The 15394-nt window shown below is 37.8% G+C and overlaps 2 protein-coding genes across 4 annotated transcripts; both read right to left on the bottom strand.

The window, feature by feature from the left end:
• Positions 1 to 9: 9 nt before the first annotated feature.
• Positions 10 to 5030, bottom strand: LOC104713018 (uncharacterized). 2 transcript variants are annotated; one of them, XM_010430047.3, is made up of 14 exons: positions 4632 to 5030; positions 3852 to 3942; positions 3654 to 3738; positions 3297 to 3387; positions 2786 to 2855; positions 2376 to 2445; positions 1945 to 1990; positions 1599 to 1848; positions 1318 to 1523; positions 1087 to 1161; positions 926 to 995; positions 735 to 815; positions 533 to 612; positions 10 to 366 (listed from the first exon to the last, which is right to left on the bottom strand). In XM_010430047.3, exons 1-14 carry the CDS (start codon positions 4745 to 4747, stop codon positions 288 to 290), a joined length of 1410 nt encoding a protein of 469 aa, XP_010428349.1. In that variant the 5' UTR covers positions 4748 to 5030; the 3' UTR covers positions 10 to 287. The 2 variants fall into 2 exon arrangements, with proteins under 2 accessions (XP_010428349.1, XP_010428350.1); XM_010430048.3 differs by having other exon boundaries at positions 3297 to 3381; positions 4632 to 5007.
• A 275-nt stretch (positions 5031 to 5305) lies between these two features.
• LOC104713019 (transcription initiation factor TFIID subunit 2) lies at positions 5306 to 15179 on the bottom strand. Of its 2 annotated transcripts, none has more exons than XR_015566609.1 (25): positions 14935 to 15168; positions 14330 to 14663; positions 13748 to 13893; positions 13567 to 13633; positions 12985 to 13184; positions 12744 to 12897; positions 12304 to 12388; positions 12103 to 12194; positions 11823 to 11948; positions 11640 to 11693; positions 11481 to 11549; positions 11048 to 11145; positions 10591 to 10938; positions 10402 to 10489; positions 10016 to 10141; positions 9874 to 9930; positions 9246 to 9325; positions 9107 to 9162; positions 8461 to 8547; positions 8173 to 8262; positions 7732 to 7790; positions 7566 to 7656; positions 7320 to 7485; positions 7045 to 7228; positions 5306 to 6712 (listed from the first exon to the last, which is right to left on the bottom strand). XR_015566609.1 is itself a non-coding variant. In XM_010430049.2 (25 exons), the coding sequence occupies exons 1-25, from the start codon at positions 15063 to 15065 to the stop codon at positions 5473 to 5475; spliced, it is 4215 nt and encodes a 1404-aa protein (XP_010428351.1). In that variant the 5' UTR covers positions 15066 to 15179; the 3' UTR covers positions 5306 to 5472. The 2 variants fall into 2 exon arrangements, 1 of the variants encoding a protein (XP_010428351.1); XM_010430049.2 differs by having other exon boundaries at positions 9120 to 9162; positions 14935 to 15179.
• Positions 15180 to 15394: the final 215 nt, after the last annotated feature.

A 15394-nucleotide genomic window follows, 5' to 3' on the forward strand; every position in this document is an offset into this window, starting at 1 on the left:
AGATCCAGAGATTCAAGAACACATTTATACAAAACAAACAATATCTCCCTGAATTAAGTCAGAGGTATTAATTAATAATTACAAAAAAGCCTTAAGATGAGGCATACGATATACTAGACTTTCTCTGTTTGACCTGTACTCAATGCTGATTCACACAAATAAAAAGACTCAGCAATGTAGAGATGGGTGATAAAAAAAAGGAGTGTGAATCATCATATCCTCTCTACACAGTACACACTTATATATACACTTTAAAACTTTAATATCGAAGATGGTCAAGTTAGATGTTAAACATCATATACGGGGAGCCGCTCTTCGATGGTTATACGGCAGAAGGGACATTTTTTACACTTGTCTGAGCAGTTCCTGCAACAAACATGGCAGTAAAAACATAAGCAGACATCATCAGAGAGCTCTCAAAAAAAATGTTAAGAGTTATATATCACAGTCTGCAATTGCACTTGGAAAAGCTTATACTTTAAATTCAGTTATTTTCTGTGAAGAAGGCGTAAAATCTAATTGTATAGGATACCTGCAGAGAACACGGTGTCTACATGGAAGTAGTACCACACTGATTTCTCTTTCAAAACAAACCCTACACAGCACTTTCTCCTGTAACAGAGGGAGCATCGAAATATAAAAATTTAGTCCAACGAATAAGCAACATCGAAAAAGAAACAATTGTGAAAGCTAAACCCCTTTAGATTATCAGAAGCAGAGGAAGAGAGCATTACATTTTGCAGTCTCTCATATTCCTGCTGACTGAATTTTGTGATTTCTGTTTGTTCCCCAAGTGCTGCTTGAAGTCTCCACACCTGACATGGAATTAAATTAAAGTGAAGGTATTATTGAGACCAGAGGACGAAAGACTTAATTAAAAATGAACTAGGTATATCTTTGGTAGTAAGGGAAAAAGTGAAAATACCTCCTCAGCAAGCTCTTTCTTTGGCATTTTCTTGACTATTTCAGGCGGATGGCCACAAAAGGTATTGTAACTGCACCACATATTTTCATGAAATCTTCAACAGGTCAGATATAACCATTTACGTTGGACCACATAGAAGCTAAATTGTACTAACTACTAACCCAGAGTCCTGATCAAAGTATAGTCGAGCTTGCTCCTCCCGGCTTCCTTCATCAATTGACCACCAACCTAGTAGTCTGAGCGAGTACGTAGAGGATCAAATGTTAGGCATCAACTTGATGTTTGTTAGTAATTCAGTGACAACATAAAATTTATTATTGGTGGTTTTGTTAGCCTCCATAACTTTTGTGCAATAAAAACAGACAAAGGAAGTAGCTAAACATATTTATCACCTGGATCCATGGTGCAAGAAACCTAAGCAATCGTGGGCTCTGGATGAAAATCTAAAATATAATCCTGAATCATCTTCGTCGCGCAGCAATAGAACGGCCTTCTCTATTAACTTAGAAGCAGCAAATAGAACACTAACGCCTTGCAACAGAAAAAGTGGGGAAAACAGGACAGGGACTGGTATATGCGTAGCAGCTTCAGGAGTCCCCTGAAAGTTCAAACCACAAGCTTTTTAGTAATGTCCAAACACAAGAACTGTAGGATCGACAGAAATGTTGTGTACCTCTAGATGCATGCAAAGTACCACTTGAAATACAATGAGGGGAATTTTCATTATATGACCACCAATGTCTTGCAGGCCACAAGTTGTATCTTGGTGCCTATCGTCTTCTGGAAAAACCCCAAAGCCACTGTTCCAGTCAAGATATCGAATAGTGGTAGAAGATGACCCGGTTTCTCTGTCACTTGAGCTTCTATGAATTACTGGGTTAGACCATTTTGTACAAACAAGAAAAGCAAAGCACTCCGCAATTCTGCAGACAAAAACGTGCACATTGATTACAATCATGATCAATTCCACCAATAGCATTAAGAAATTATATATGTAACCGAAAAAGGCAAAGACATACCCAAAATTAATGAATAGATCCCACCAGCCAAGAGCAGCTACGTCACCTGATTCGAATAAAATAATAAGGAATTAATGGACATCTTTTATATAAGATAGGATTTAGATAGGTGAATATCCACATCGTTAGTGAGCCAGCTGAAGTTAAATATGTCAGTGGCTGTGCATACGAAAGGGAACTCCACATAAAGGACGTTTAGTATTTTAAGGAACAAATAAAAACACATGGTGTTCAATCCCTAAAAGCTTGACTTGTTCCACCAGTCATCCCATTTCATATAAACAGTTACAATGACTCATCCTGCAGGATTTATAGGTTTTCATTTCTGGAGAAATTGTCTAATCTAAATGGTCACTAAACAGACAAAGCCCATGTTAGGTAGATCATTTGAGCCAAAAAAATCAGAAACTATTACAATGGCAGATTAGTACCAGACAGCTTTAGGAGGGTAAAGACTGTAGCAGCCAGAAAGAACACCATGGAAATCGCAACCCAGAAATGCTGCAGACAACAAAAAGAAACATCTGAAAAGTTTATTTGAAGTAGCTTCGTACCCTCCAACAGAGATCAGAAATTTCTTCCAGCCTAACTGTATAAGCTAAAATTACAGAAATTGACCAAAAGGAGAACTTCTCTCAATCCATGACTTGAGAATCAGACTTCAAAGTCTTGTTATTAGAAGAAAAGAGAATGGTAGCATTTGTATATTACTGATAACTCACACATAGAAACTAAATGCAACTTAAGCAAGTAAAGAAATAAGTGATATTGTCTTAAGCTGCTGAACCAATTACTTTTAACAACAGCTTAGACCTTAATGAAAAAATGTAGTATGACTTACAGGAAGAGCTTCCCATATTGCTTCATCATTCACGCTCTCTTCATCTCCAGGCATCAGTGCCCGACACATTCTGAAGATAAAACGTGTGGTATATTAAGAACTTCATATAGAAATGGCAGATTTAATAATTCCAAGAAATTTTCCAACTAAGGGAAACAGTAAAGTTTACAATAAAGGTCTATTTAAGTTGTTAATCCACATCATTGGTACTAGCTTCATATGCCCGATAATATCTCACTAACCTCAGTAGCTTCACTTCTCAACCAAAGGATGTATTACAAATGCAATCACAAATCATGTATAACAAAGCTGAATTAGCCTTGAAAAACCATTCTAATCGTTGTTACTAGTCTGTTCTACAACCCATAACCTCTATCCTACAATATTATCCGAAAACTGAAACAAAATCGCTCATGTGAACCAAATTGTTATGTGTTCACAAAAAGAAAGAACAAATGGTTTTGAGAAGCAATTGAGATAAAAACCGGTATTACATATCTTATCACAATACCTGGCATTGTCCACAAGTATTATTACTTCAAACGCCAATAAAGGGAGAAATACAATCTTCAAGCTCACAGCTGGCAGCGAACGAGCTACATCTCAAATAGAATAACATAAAACACAGTAAACAGGGAGGAACTAAAAGTAAGGTATCAGACATCAAGAAAACACTACAGAAGCTTATAAAGTACTTTGTGACGCTATTCAATATAATCATTAATTCAAAAACCAAAACTCCAAACGAGAAGCTTTGAGAGTCAACATTTGCTTCACCGCATGAGTATAAACATAAATGATTTTGTTCCTTGTCAAGATATTAAACTACAAGAGTCATTAAATATCATATAAGCTATAAGTTGTATACCATGTGCAGTCTCGAGGTATACACAGAGGAGCAATTCGAAAGCTATAAGCAACGGTGTTGCTACAATAGCATGACACGGAGCCCACTGTACACCCAAAAAAAAAAAACAAATCATTACAAGCCAAGAGCTATGCGTTTACTGAAAATCACAACACTGGGCTTTGAATAATATTGTAGTTATAGAAGTAAGGGACATACATGACGGTTACGAGGAGCAATTGGAGCAGGAAGAGAGAATCTGCCCCGTGCAACAACAGCATGGAAAGCCCACAGAGGTAGACACACAACCCTACATCCCCAAATCAACGGAACAGATAAATTTGTTATGTATTAACCGATTCAACACCAAGAAATGGATAACACACCAAAAATAACCCCCAAAAGTTAGATTCAAGAAAGCTAAAAGAATCAGAAATTCCCAACGACTCAGTTTAGATTGACATCAAATCCGTCTGCAGTCCTCACACAAAACCGTAAACTCTTATGTTTCTTCATACAAAACATAGTACTACATGGTACATGAACACGTGACACGAGAGAGGCTTCCCTGTCTCATAGTACCAGAGAATGAGATAAAGAGATGTACTTTTTAATGTCTTGTATACAAAAACAAAACGAGTTTCCGAAAGAGGAATATTCCTATTTAAATGAGAAAGGAATGGAGGATACTGGCGGCGAATCAAGACTTTCTCAGACTTGTAAATCAAATTTTCAATTAATCAATCTCACACATGCGAGCAAAACCTCGGGGTTTACAGTACTTAGCAGATTAAAAAAAAAAAACGCAACTTGTCTTCGAGTTTTCGAAAAATCCCCCAAGCTCTAAATCCAAATCCTCAAATCTTAATTTTATACGACGCAATAAGCTAACAACGATTCAACGAATAAGAAGAATTTTTCGATTCCAAACAATTGAGTCTTCAGAGCGTCCCACAGATAGGAAAAAAAGAGAGAGAGAGAGAGAGGAGAGAAACTAACCACCAGGAGTAAGTAAGGGTGTGGTCGAGCTTGAGGACCAAAGCGAGCGTGAAAGACAAGAGAAAGATGTGAGCCACCAAGGCTTGTACGGACTTGAACACTCTCCCACAGTTCATCGTTCTTTTCTGTTTCTCTCTTTACGGAATTAGGATTTCTCGCTTTACCTCCATACTCTCTCTCTCTCTCAGCTCTCTTTCTCTTTTGACTAGAGGAGACGATTTGGTTGGAGAAGACGCCAAGTTGATCAATGAATACACCAAAATATGTTTTCGATTCCACAGTGCTTCTTCTCCTTCACTTTTCCCCTCTTTCCTTAATTTCTCTCTTATTTTATTTTTGTTTCCTCTTTTTTTTTTTATCTTCTTAACAAAAAAACACATAATGCTTTATTTCTTTATTACTTTCTTTTTTCTCGAAGTCAGATTTTGGAAAATTTATTGTTGGTAATGTAGTATCAAAACTCTAATTGTATAATTAGGGGTTAATTGTTCCATTAATTTTTCACAACGCCCACTTATTAAATAAAAAAGCTGCAGGAAATTAATTGTCAGATCGGTCCATTAAGTATTAAATGTGTGCACTGTTTCGATTCTAACGTTAGTTCGTGAAACTGACGTGGAGCGCGCTTCAGCTCTGGCGTGTACCCCAAAGCTAGGAGAGAGGCTTTAAGCGCATTGGACAAATCACATCGACATATACATCACAGCTTGCATTGCAACAACAAAGCTTTTTTGTATACAAGTCACACACTCATATTCTATGCATTTTTTTAAATCAGATATTTTAACAAGCCATAGCGACAAGTAGCAGTTTTGAAACACCAAAGCGACTGCCTCAGACATTACGAGTTGTTGAACGCTTTGCTTTTCACCTTGATTCGGAACTTGGGAAACGGACGAGCTGATGGCTCAGCCTCTGTTTCAACCTTAACCAATACGGCACCATTGCTTGGCTCTTCTACTTTTTTAGCCTCCGCGACGACACTCTCTTCTACTTTTTTAGCCTCCGCGACGACACTCTCTATCTTCTTCTCCTTAGCTGGATCCGAAGTGCTGCTCACAAGCTTTGCCATTTCTTTCTCCTTCCGTTTCTTCTCTTTCTTTAACCGTTTCTTTTCTTGGTAAACCGGGTCTTCTCTCTTCCTCTTCTTCTCTTTCTTTTCCTTGTCTTTCTTCTTATCCTTTTCTTTACCAACAGATAGTGTTTGAAGGCTCGCGTATTTCTGCTGCGCCTCGTTTTCCATACTATTATCTACTGGTATGAAGCTAGGCGCTGCGATTTGGATGTTATTATCTGCCTTCTGGCTTGTCGAAGTTTTCCCAGACTCAGCAGTGCATTGCAACTCTTTCCCAATTGTATCACCTTCGCTTACAAATTTTACACTGCCGATACTTGCGGTCATGCGAGATCCAACATCGTGACACGAATTTACTTCCTCCACGTGATTCTGATTGCTTATGCTCACAGCATCCGTTGAGATTCTCTGTGGAGCGTCCACTGAAGCTGAACTAGTTTGTCCCCGGTCTATATCATGGCGTACCACAATCCCTTGAGATCTTTCTATGGATCGTGCTGATCCCTCGGCTCTGCTGGTCGCACCAGATGGTCTGACTTTGATCCGTATAACAGACTTCTTGACCTCGTGACTAACAGCAGACACAGACGCCACATCAGGTTCTTTTTGACGTTCCTTTATTGGAGGGTTTGGGTTTACTTCCCTATTAGCTAATTCTTCTCTTGGGGCTTCGCCATCCAATGGAAATTCATTAACAATGGGATTTTCATGTAAAGGTTGGTTTTGACTTTCCATGTGAGGTTCAAGATGCTGAGCCTCATACGCAGCAACAGGTTCTGGAAACCTCAGTTCAGAAACAATAGGCATGAACATTTCCTGTGATCTCGCTGGAACACCAAAAGGAACAACATCCAGCGATTTTCCTTTGGCATCTCCAAGTGCCAAAAGTGATGGCCCCCCTGCTTCTGCTCCCGGGACCGAAAATACATTCTTCGGCTCAATGCAGGCCTCCACATCAACAAGCTGCAAAGGTTTCTCTTTGGGCACTCCAAACAACGTTGGGGGTCTGAAAATGAGATAGCGGTAAGTATATTCTGTTCAGAATGTCAAAAACTTCGGTGAAAGCAGAAGAAGACCAATATATAATTCTCTTTAGGCTCAAAAATGAAGACACTTGAATTTCAAACAAAATTCACGAAAGGGAATAAAGTAATGTACCCAAACACGATGCATCAGCTAGAAAACAGCTTAAGGAAAATAGTAAATTATGTACTACGACTCAAGACTTACTTTTGTGCTACCCACAGGAAACCATAATGAATAAAGAAACAAATGCACGGCATGAGAAGAGTACTTGTGAAAATAATCTGGCAGACAATAAATGTAAAAGTCACAGACCTTCCAGCGAAGATTTGGAAAATGCAGAACAAGTAGTGACGAAGAAATTCATTGTTGAATACTACATGGCTCTTGAATAGATGAAGCAAATCCAGAAGACTAACAGTGTCGACGCAATCGTCGGAGTCATATCCAACTGCTATTTGACATAACCGCATCGTATGTACACACAATTTAACCTGCCCTGTAATCAAGGGCCAAATATATAAAAAGAAATAAATGAACTCTACCAGAAACAGAAAGCTGCTATGTCCCAGCAAGAGAATGTAACCAACCTCTCAAAGATGATTCTTCTACCACATATTTTTTAAACAACAAAAGGGCAGAACTTATCCCTTTGGATTGGTACTCGATGTCAAGAAGTGCCCTACTTGCTTCTACACGAACTTGCAATATTGTATCCGAGTTTCGGAAAGGTTCAATAAGTTTACAGATGTGTTCCTGAAGTCAATTAATTGAAAGCTTCTGATGCTGTCAGCGTTATAAGGAGCAATTGGAGAAAAAATAAGGAAACAACTTACGAAACTGATGGAATCAGAAAGCTTGAGAGCAGTCTGTGCCAACGTTCTGATGCAGCTAATTGTCAAGATGCCATTGTAGCTTGGCATCAACCTAGTACATTTATCTCCAACAAGCTTTCAATACTGTTAAAACATATAAAATCATAAACATCAAACACGAGGTTACCTGTCAAACTGCAAGAGTCTGTCAATGCGCTTCAGAAGAGGGGCTAAAAACGTTAAACTCTGCCAGGGAAACAAAGAAACATAAAGTGTTCAGCAATAAAACATGTATCAACGCTGGTATACTGAAGCTCTAAATTCACATCTTTGCATATGAACTAAATAAGAATAAAACACAGCTCCACTTTTTTTCTGTAACCACCTTCATCCTCCAACAAACATTTTCATTTTTTTCATAAAAGCATGAGATGTCGATAAAGATATTTACAGCTAATATAACAGATGAGCTAAGTACTAAATCTTGTTTTGTCAAGTACGATTTTTTTTTTTGTTGATAAAATTTTGAAGGGGTTTTTCTACCCATCACAACGTCAGCAGGAAAAGACCAAAATAAAAATTAGCTAATAAATCGTAGAGTAGCGTTAACATGATAACAATCACAGACCTGTTGACAGAATTCGAGATCACCAACTGACTGAACAAGCACAGCAAGCCAGAATACATCAGAATACGGATTCCCACTGTTGTCATTGTACTATAAAATAAAGGATAAATGGCGAAATCAATAAAGATGATAATATGGACTGAAAACAAGCATAAACCTAATGTTTCATAGATGATAGAAATCACTGCAGCGCAATAAAGACTAGCAGCTTTTATAAGAAGGCTATCAGTAAGCTACGAAAGCTTCACAAAATTTACCCTCATTAGTACATACTATGAAGATGTATACCTTTAGAAGCTGTAAGATAAATTCAACAGCTTCTCGAGGGCTTTTCCCCTCAGCTCCCCTAACTCTTGCAATGGCATGTGGAATGGCCTAAGACAAAGCAAATAACAATGAATTTGGATAAAACAGTCAGGAATGTCGCATGCTACTACTACTGCAACAAGAATGATAGATATGACACAGGAGATCCAATCCAACTGTTCCTACGGAGACGTTCTATAACAAAGTTCAAAGTTCAAGAGAAAAAATAGATTCAACCTAACAATAACCAAAAAAGCCACGAGTGAAACAGAAGAGCTGACTGTTACAAACCATAGTATCAGAGGAATAACTACGGGAAAACCCAGAGGTAAGCAGGCTAGGAAGAGAAACAATAAAACACACCCTCTCTGCAGAACGAAAATTTCCTAAAGAACTGAACACGAAAGGAGCTTTGGGATATTTGCGAACTTATGCTTGGCTCAACATTCATTTGTTTTCTATTCCACCATGACATAGTAATTAGTTGCCTAATTTTTTTCAGGAGAAACCCAATTTATATACTAAGCAGAGCAGTAACAGTTTACTGTCATATCGAAAGGACATGTTATAGCATCTCCTACTAACAGCTGAGATCAATTCGTGACACTATATCAAGCTCATACCCTACCTTAAATCATTACCTCAAGCACAAAATATTCTGGGAAATCACGGAAGTCATTCGGCCTGAAAGGAGAACATCAGTTTTATGAGAAATCTCCCGCTGGTTACCAAAGAGATGTACAAATATTAAAAGGCACCAATCTCACTTGGGGAGTCCAATCTCTGCATCAAATCTTCTACTTTTATAAAACTTTATTAGATGTTGCAAACCCGCCCAGTCAGTCTCCTGTTAGAAATAGAAATGAGCTTAACTCAACATTTGCAGTAAGACTTGTTTCAAAGGACACAAAAAGCAGCGCATGAGACCTTTAAAGAGGTGAAGTTCACAAAAATAAGTTGAAAGATGGCATAGCATGCAGTTTAAACCAATAGACATACAACTCATGAAAATCTGTTAAACATGCAAGGAATAAATGGGATTAAGATGAACGGAAGATTGATGATAGGAATATAGAGATCAGAGAAAACAAATTCTTCCCCTCATTCTTTCTGCAATTTCGTAGATGAACGTTTTCCGATTAATTTTTTTTTTCAGTTTTCCCCACCTGAACTAATGGAATTCTTTTCCCACAAATTTTATTTAAATGATAATTTCAGGTGAATCATTAATTCACCGTGTTCTGTTCCTCTAAAAACATAAAGAAGTGCACATTAAAGTTCCTGATCTTATACTTTTAAAGCAGTGCCTTTTGCAATCTCAAAAATCTAGTTAAAATTTTGATAATTATACGTCTTGTCACTTTGGAATATTAGATTGAACAATTTTAATCATACCTCTGATGCTGTTTTAGCCAATGCAAACGCTGCGCCAATGCGTATTCTCCAGAAAGCCTATATGTCACAATAATATCTTGGAGAAAAGAACTTACATCTGCAAACTGGTATTTGAAAGAAGTACACTAAAGACGGACAAAACCTTGGAGTCAGTGAGAATACTATTGAGCGCATTCACAATGGAAAATGAGTGTTGTTTCAAAGCTTCAAGTGACGCAATTGCCTGTGCCTGAGCAACAACATCTCCATCCTTCTCTAGTTGATTCACCTGGTCAAAAGTCACAGAAAACACACAAGTGTGAGAAAGGATTAAACCTAAAGCGTAGTCAACAAACCAGTGATGGATTTTCAGATGGCTACAAGTAACAGGACAACACAAGCACACACGCACACACACAATAAAGAAAGACCACTTCTACGTAACATAGCTCATGAGCTTCTTGTCATGAACCATGCAGAAAGCCAAAGAAAAAGTCGACTGTTATGTACACAATATATTTTCAAGAAGTGTCAAAGCAAATCTCTTACCCACATTTGTAGGGGCTGATGAAGTTGAATCTCAGCAATATATTCCATCTCAGGGTCAGCTTTAATCCAAGTCAAAGGAGATTCAATGCTACAGAGAAACATTCAATCTCTCAGTTCTTTTTCTTGTGGTCGTTGCAAGAAAACTAAACAGACCAGGAATGCCAGAAATAGCGTATCACAGCAACCCACCTTGCTTTATTTTCTAACGGTACTATAGCATCAGCATTGTCTTCAGCCCCATCAGGTTTTCCTCCCTTCTTTGGTTTTTGATAACGTTTAGCAGCAAGTTTAGAATGACATGGTAATTCCAGTAGCTGCCATCTGTCTCCAGCCATAGGCAACTTTGGATGATCGGACATTCCATCGATCTCGTAAACCCTTATACTCATAATACCCGGCCAGCCAACATCCACATCTCGGTTTTCTGAATCAGAAGTAGCCCCAATAACTGATAACCTTGCATCGAGCGAAGCTGTGCATTCGCGCAGAGCAGCCATTTCAACAATGTTTTTCCTTTTGTTGTAAGACAACCCAATCCTGATATTATTAAACACCAGTAGAGAACATCGAGATAAGATTTAATGACGATCCAGGTATCTATTGAGTTCAGTTCAGAAGAAAGTAACTCATAATACAAAAAAAATACCTTAGCATAGGACAACCGCAAGATGCAACCCATCGCTGAAAAAATTCTTTCAGAAATGGACGCTCAAGATTTCCAATCTTATTAGCAAATTGCCGGAACTGCATCTCAAAAGCGAAATTTGAGAAACACACATATGTATTAGAAACTGAATTCGAAAATTCAAGCTGATAGATAATCAGTTGATCAAGAAGAGAAATACACAAAAATCGAGGGAGTTGTTTTGTATTTGTATACAATTCGATTATGAGTTGTTGAACCAAGTTACGGATGGTATCACATTATGGTTGAGGGTACATTTACGACATAATTGTTAAGTATGTCAAGTCACAACTGAGAGATAGATCCATTTTGATAAAATGTAGGCTCCCAGAGCAAGGAAAGTATTCAGTCAAGAAAAGCTCCCAAAGAAGAAATCATTGTATAGTCATGTTACCTCCTTCGTGCTAAGGGACCGTATAGGATTGGATGGATCTTTGGCTCGAGATATAATTTTCTGCAAAATCTGTAAAACATCGAAAAGAAATCTGTTAATCACGTGTGTAAGAAAATTAACAGAGTGATTCCCTGGAAAATGATGACAACATGTCCATACTTTACGAAACGAGTCTGAGCCCATTTGCTTCTCCAACATCTGAAGGACTGCTCCCTTCAGAAATAAGTCAGAAAATAATTATTATCAGTAACAAAACGCATGTAAATTTATCTCAGAAATTCATACACGGCCACAAAATTTGAGAGCACGGAATGATAAATATGAAAAGAAAATTATGCTTACTGATTTCCATGATCGTATCTTCCCATGCATCCCAATAGAATGAGTTCCAAATAGGTCCTTGCAAGAAGGAGACGCGCTCAAGCACATTGCACCACTATCATCAGCTTTACATACAGCACAATTTGCCTACACTTGCACCAAAAAGATTCAGAGAATCAAGATAAGAGGTTCATGACTTTGTTCAGAAATGGTTACAGGGGCGTCCAGGGAAGATTAACTCGACTTGTTGTAATTTTAGCTTGTATATGTGAAAAAAAAAACACAAGTAGTGAGTATAAACCTTGTATCTCCGGTATCGTGCTTCATTATTTCCCAAAAATTGCTTGATAAACATATCCGTCAAGAAACCAGCAAGACCGTCGAGGAGCCAATCTGTTATAACAACATGGACAATCATGAATCACAAGATACATGCTTTCAAATGAAGCTGATATAAAACATTGTACGCAAAGCGAAGTGTAAAAAAATGTCAGGCGCCCACCATCATTTGGCGACTCGGGAGTAATATAAACTCCAAACCACTGCTTTGCTAGCGCAGAAGCAATTTTAATACGCGTATCTATTGTCTGCAAAGATAATTGAAGGTCTATCAAATTTGTGCATAAAGGAAATAATAAAACACCAACAAAGAAAGAAAAATTCTTGTAAACATACGTGAAACCTTCTAAACCAAAAGCCATATTCCAATGAAGGGATTAAATGCAATAAATAGATGAACTCAGCTTGTAACATACATAAGAGGTAATGCAGAATTATATTCAACTTGCTCAGATACTTTCGTTGTAGTTTTCCAAATATGCACCATACAATTTCTGGTCGGGTGAGCCTTCCATTATAATATTGACATATACAAAAGATTTACATACATGTGTCTGATAAATGTATCATCTAACCACAGGCCAATTTACCAGGAAACATTACCTGATCAATAACCCTTTCATCATATAGCATGTGGGAGCTAAAGATACTCAAAGAAGCTCCCAAAGTCGACGAGGAAACAACCATTTCAGGAGGTAAAAAGACTTGCTTGTAGAATCCAAATGGAAAGTTCGCGCTTAAATATTCCTCATAGTAGCTGTATAAGTTGATTTTCCAGTAGACAGCAAATTATACTTAGATTCAGTTTGATTACAAGGAATTGTAAGAATACAAATTTACTGACCTATAAGCTTCATGGAAAAATTCCATTGTATTACGAAGTCTCGAGATATCATACGGCAAACACAAGTTAGATATGAGAAAGTTGTTTTGATCTGGAAGGACTTCCAATGGTCCCGCAACTAAAGACACCCACCGTGGAGCGATAGGAATAGCTAGTTCGTATACATAAGTTTTTCGGCTAGTATCTTCTTTGCACATAACCTGAAAAGTGTGAAATGTAAAAAACCAACCCCCCTAAACCTTCTTGTAAAGGTACTGATAAGATTGAATGAAGGAAAATCTAAACATATTCCACATATGTTAGCTTTCCAGATAGTTGTGCCTACAATATAACAGAGGAGAAATATTCTGTTTGATCCAGATTCATTAGATAACTATACTAAACACAATATTCTGATCATCTAAGGACTGAATATAGCTTCTTTCCTATCCAAGCTGAAACTAAATTTGACACAGATTCTATAAGTCATGAGAACCACAGCATTGTTGTAAGTTTTTCCACTCAAACTTGCACGTAAAATACCAGATCGAACAAAATGGTACTTCCTCCAATCCATTCACGTATAAAAGATATACAGCTTACCTGGTAAAGTAATTTTCCAACACTGACAGCCACAAAGTTGTGTGGAACAGTGAATTCCAGATCGAAACTGCATCCACCACAAAGTGTTAAATGAAAATGGTTAAACAGGTTGAGATACCCACTCTTGATCTCAAGAGACAAGAAACATGAAAACAGAATTAGTTCTTGAAAAAATGAATACCTGCAACGATGGTACTCATCATCTATACAAGGAAACCAACAGCGGGCTCGTCTCATTTGGTTATCGGTATGTACAATGTTCTCATCAAAATGAATTCCTGACTCTATTTTCTCTACCCAGTAGTTAATCCGAATCAATTTAACATTCTGCGTCATATGAGGATATATCAGGAATAACGAAAAAGGCCAGTTCTCAGTTGTAACCGATAGCAGAAGATAAATGACAAAAAAGTATCGATAGCTAGTAGCTACCATTAGTATTGATTGCATTAGTTTTTAAAGTTCAGCTACCAACATGGTAAATTCATATTTAGCATCTAACAAGTCCGAGAATAAATAACTTGATATGTGTTATCTTTGGTCCACAAAAGCAGTAAAGGAAAACGAAGAGTAAGCATAGCTAAGGTGAATACTAGAGGTCTAAAACCCTAAAGACATGTTGCTTTTTAGTATACACCATAGTTAAAATCGTCAAAACAACCACGGTTTCCGATATGTACTTCAAACCAATTAAAGGCAGTTCCTGTAATTTTGAAGTCTCATTACATCTCATCAATACAAGTAGGGAATTCAGGAAAATTACCTGTTTTGCCTCCCCGGAGGATTGGGAACCATTTTCTAAAGTAACATTATCTAGCTGTTCAGATAAATCCTTAGAGGGCTTGCAACAGTTAATCAGTAAATTTGCTGTGTCTTCTCTCTTGAGAACCCCGACATATTCCATAGCCGCAGCATCAGCTGCTGACGCAGGGTCAGAGACCGAGTTCCAGTTACTCTCAGATTCAGAGTTCTGATGATGCGGATAGTACTCAAACACAGTGGGTTCCCCATCTACCAAAACACTCTCAATTCCCAAATTCTCCGCGTGTAGTCCCACGATACCAATATCTGGCACACTTACTTCTAACTCTGTATGACTATAGAAAGCCAAAAAAAAAAAAAAAATCCAATGAAAATGCAGCAAAGAATGATAAAACCAAAGGACCATACAAGTAAAACCCCAAATCATCAAGAGCAGAGGATTTCACCAAGAATTGAGAAATTCAAAGACTAATGTCGGTGTAAAATTCAAATTCTGCTCATAATTAGGGTTTATTCATCGCGAATTGAATTAAGCAGCCAAGAATCACAATCACGCATTCGTTTTCGCGGATGAACAAATCGAAAGCAAAAGAGAAGGAAACGTACCCGTAGATTTGGCGTTTTTTGAAGTCGATAGAAAGAAAGAGTTTCTGGTGAAGAACTTTAGCTCCAGTGTTCTCCGAAGTCGTCTTCGCGCCAGGAGCTTCCTCGTTCTTCGGCTTCTTAGCCTTCGCCATGTTTCCTTTTTACCCCTCAGAAGTTGTTGACCCGGAGAGCCACCTTCTTATACAGCCTTCGATCGATGGGTTTGGGCTCCTCTAAATTACAGAAAACTCCTCCATGTTTTAAACATTAATAAATATTTCCCTACTCTTTTATAAAATGTCTAATCTTACCATGTATGTGCATCTCATGGGCTTTTGTTAAAACGTTTCCAAATTTGGCCCTTTGGAAGTCCATTCTCATTAACATTTTTTTATATATACTAGGTAACCAGTTCGTGCGTTGCCGCACGGAAAATTACCACATAGAAAAGTAAAAATTTAAAAAAATTATCATTGTTAAG

This window comes from Camelina sativa, chromosome 9, assembly GCF_030686135.1.
Source record: "Camelina sativa cultivar CO46 ecotype springtype chromosome 9, ASM3068613v1".
NCBI classification, from domain to species: domain Eukaryota; kingdom Viridiplantae; phylum Streptophyta; class Magnoliopsida; order Brassicales; family Brassicaceae; genus Camelina; species Camelina sativa.

Coding starts and splice junctions, on each gene's coding strand:
- LOC104713018 (XM_010430047.3), bottom strand. CDS start 4,747: ATGAACTGTGGGAGAGTGTTCAAGTCCGTACAAGCCTTGGTGGCTCAC. Junction 3,943..4,631: donor ACCCTTACTTACTCCTGGTG/GTTAGTTTCTCT, acceptor TTGGGGATGTAG/GGTTGTGTGTCTACCTCTGT. Junction 2,856..3,296: donor ATACTTGTGGACAATGCCAG/GTATTGTGATAA, acceptor TTTTATCTTCAG/AATGTGTCGGGCACTGATGC.
- LOC104713019 (XM_010430049.2), bottom strand. CDS start 15,065: ATGGCGAAGGCTAAGAAGCCGAAGAACGAGGAAGCTCCTGGCGCGAAG. Junction 13,634..13,747: donor GATGAGTACCATCGTTGCAG/GTATTCATTTTT, acceptor TGGTGGATGCAG/TTTCGATCTGGAATTCACTG. Junction 9,326..9,873: donor TGGCTAAAACAGCATCAGAG/GTATGATTAAAA, acceptor TATTTCTAACAG/GAGACTGACTGGGCGGGTTT.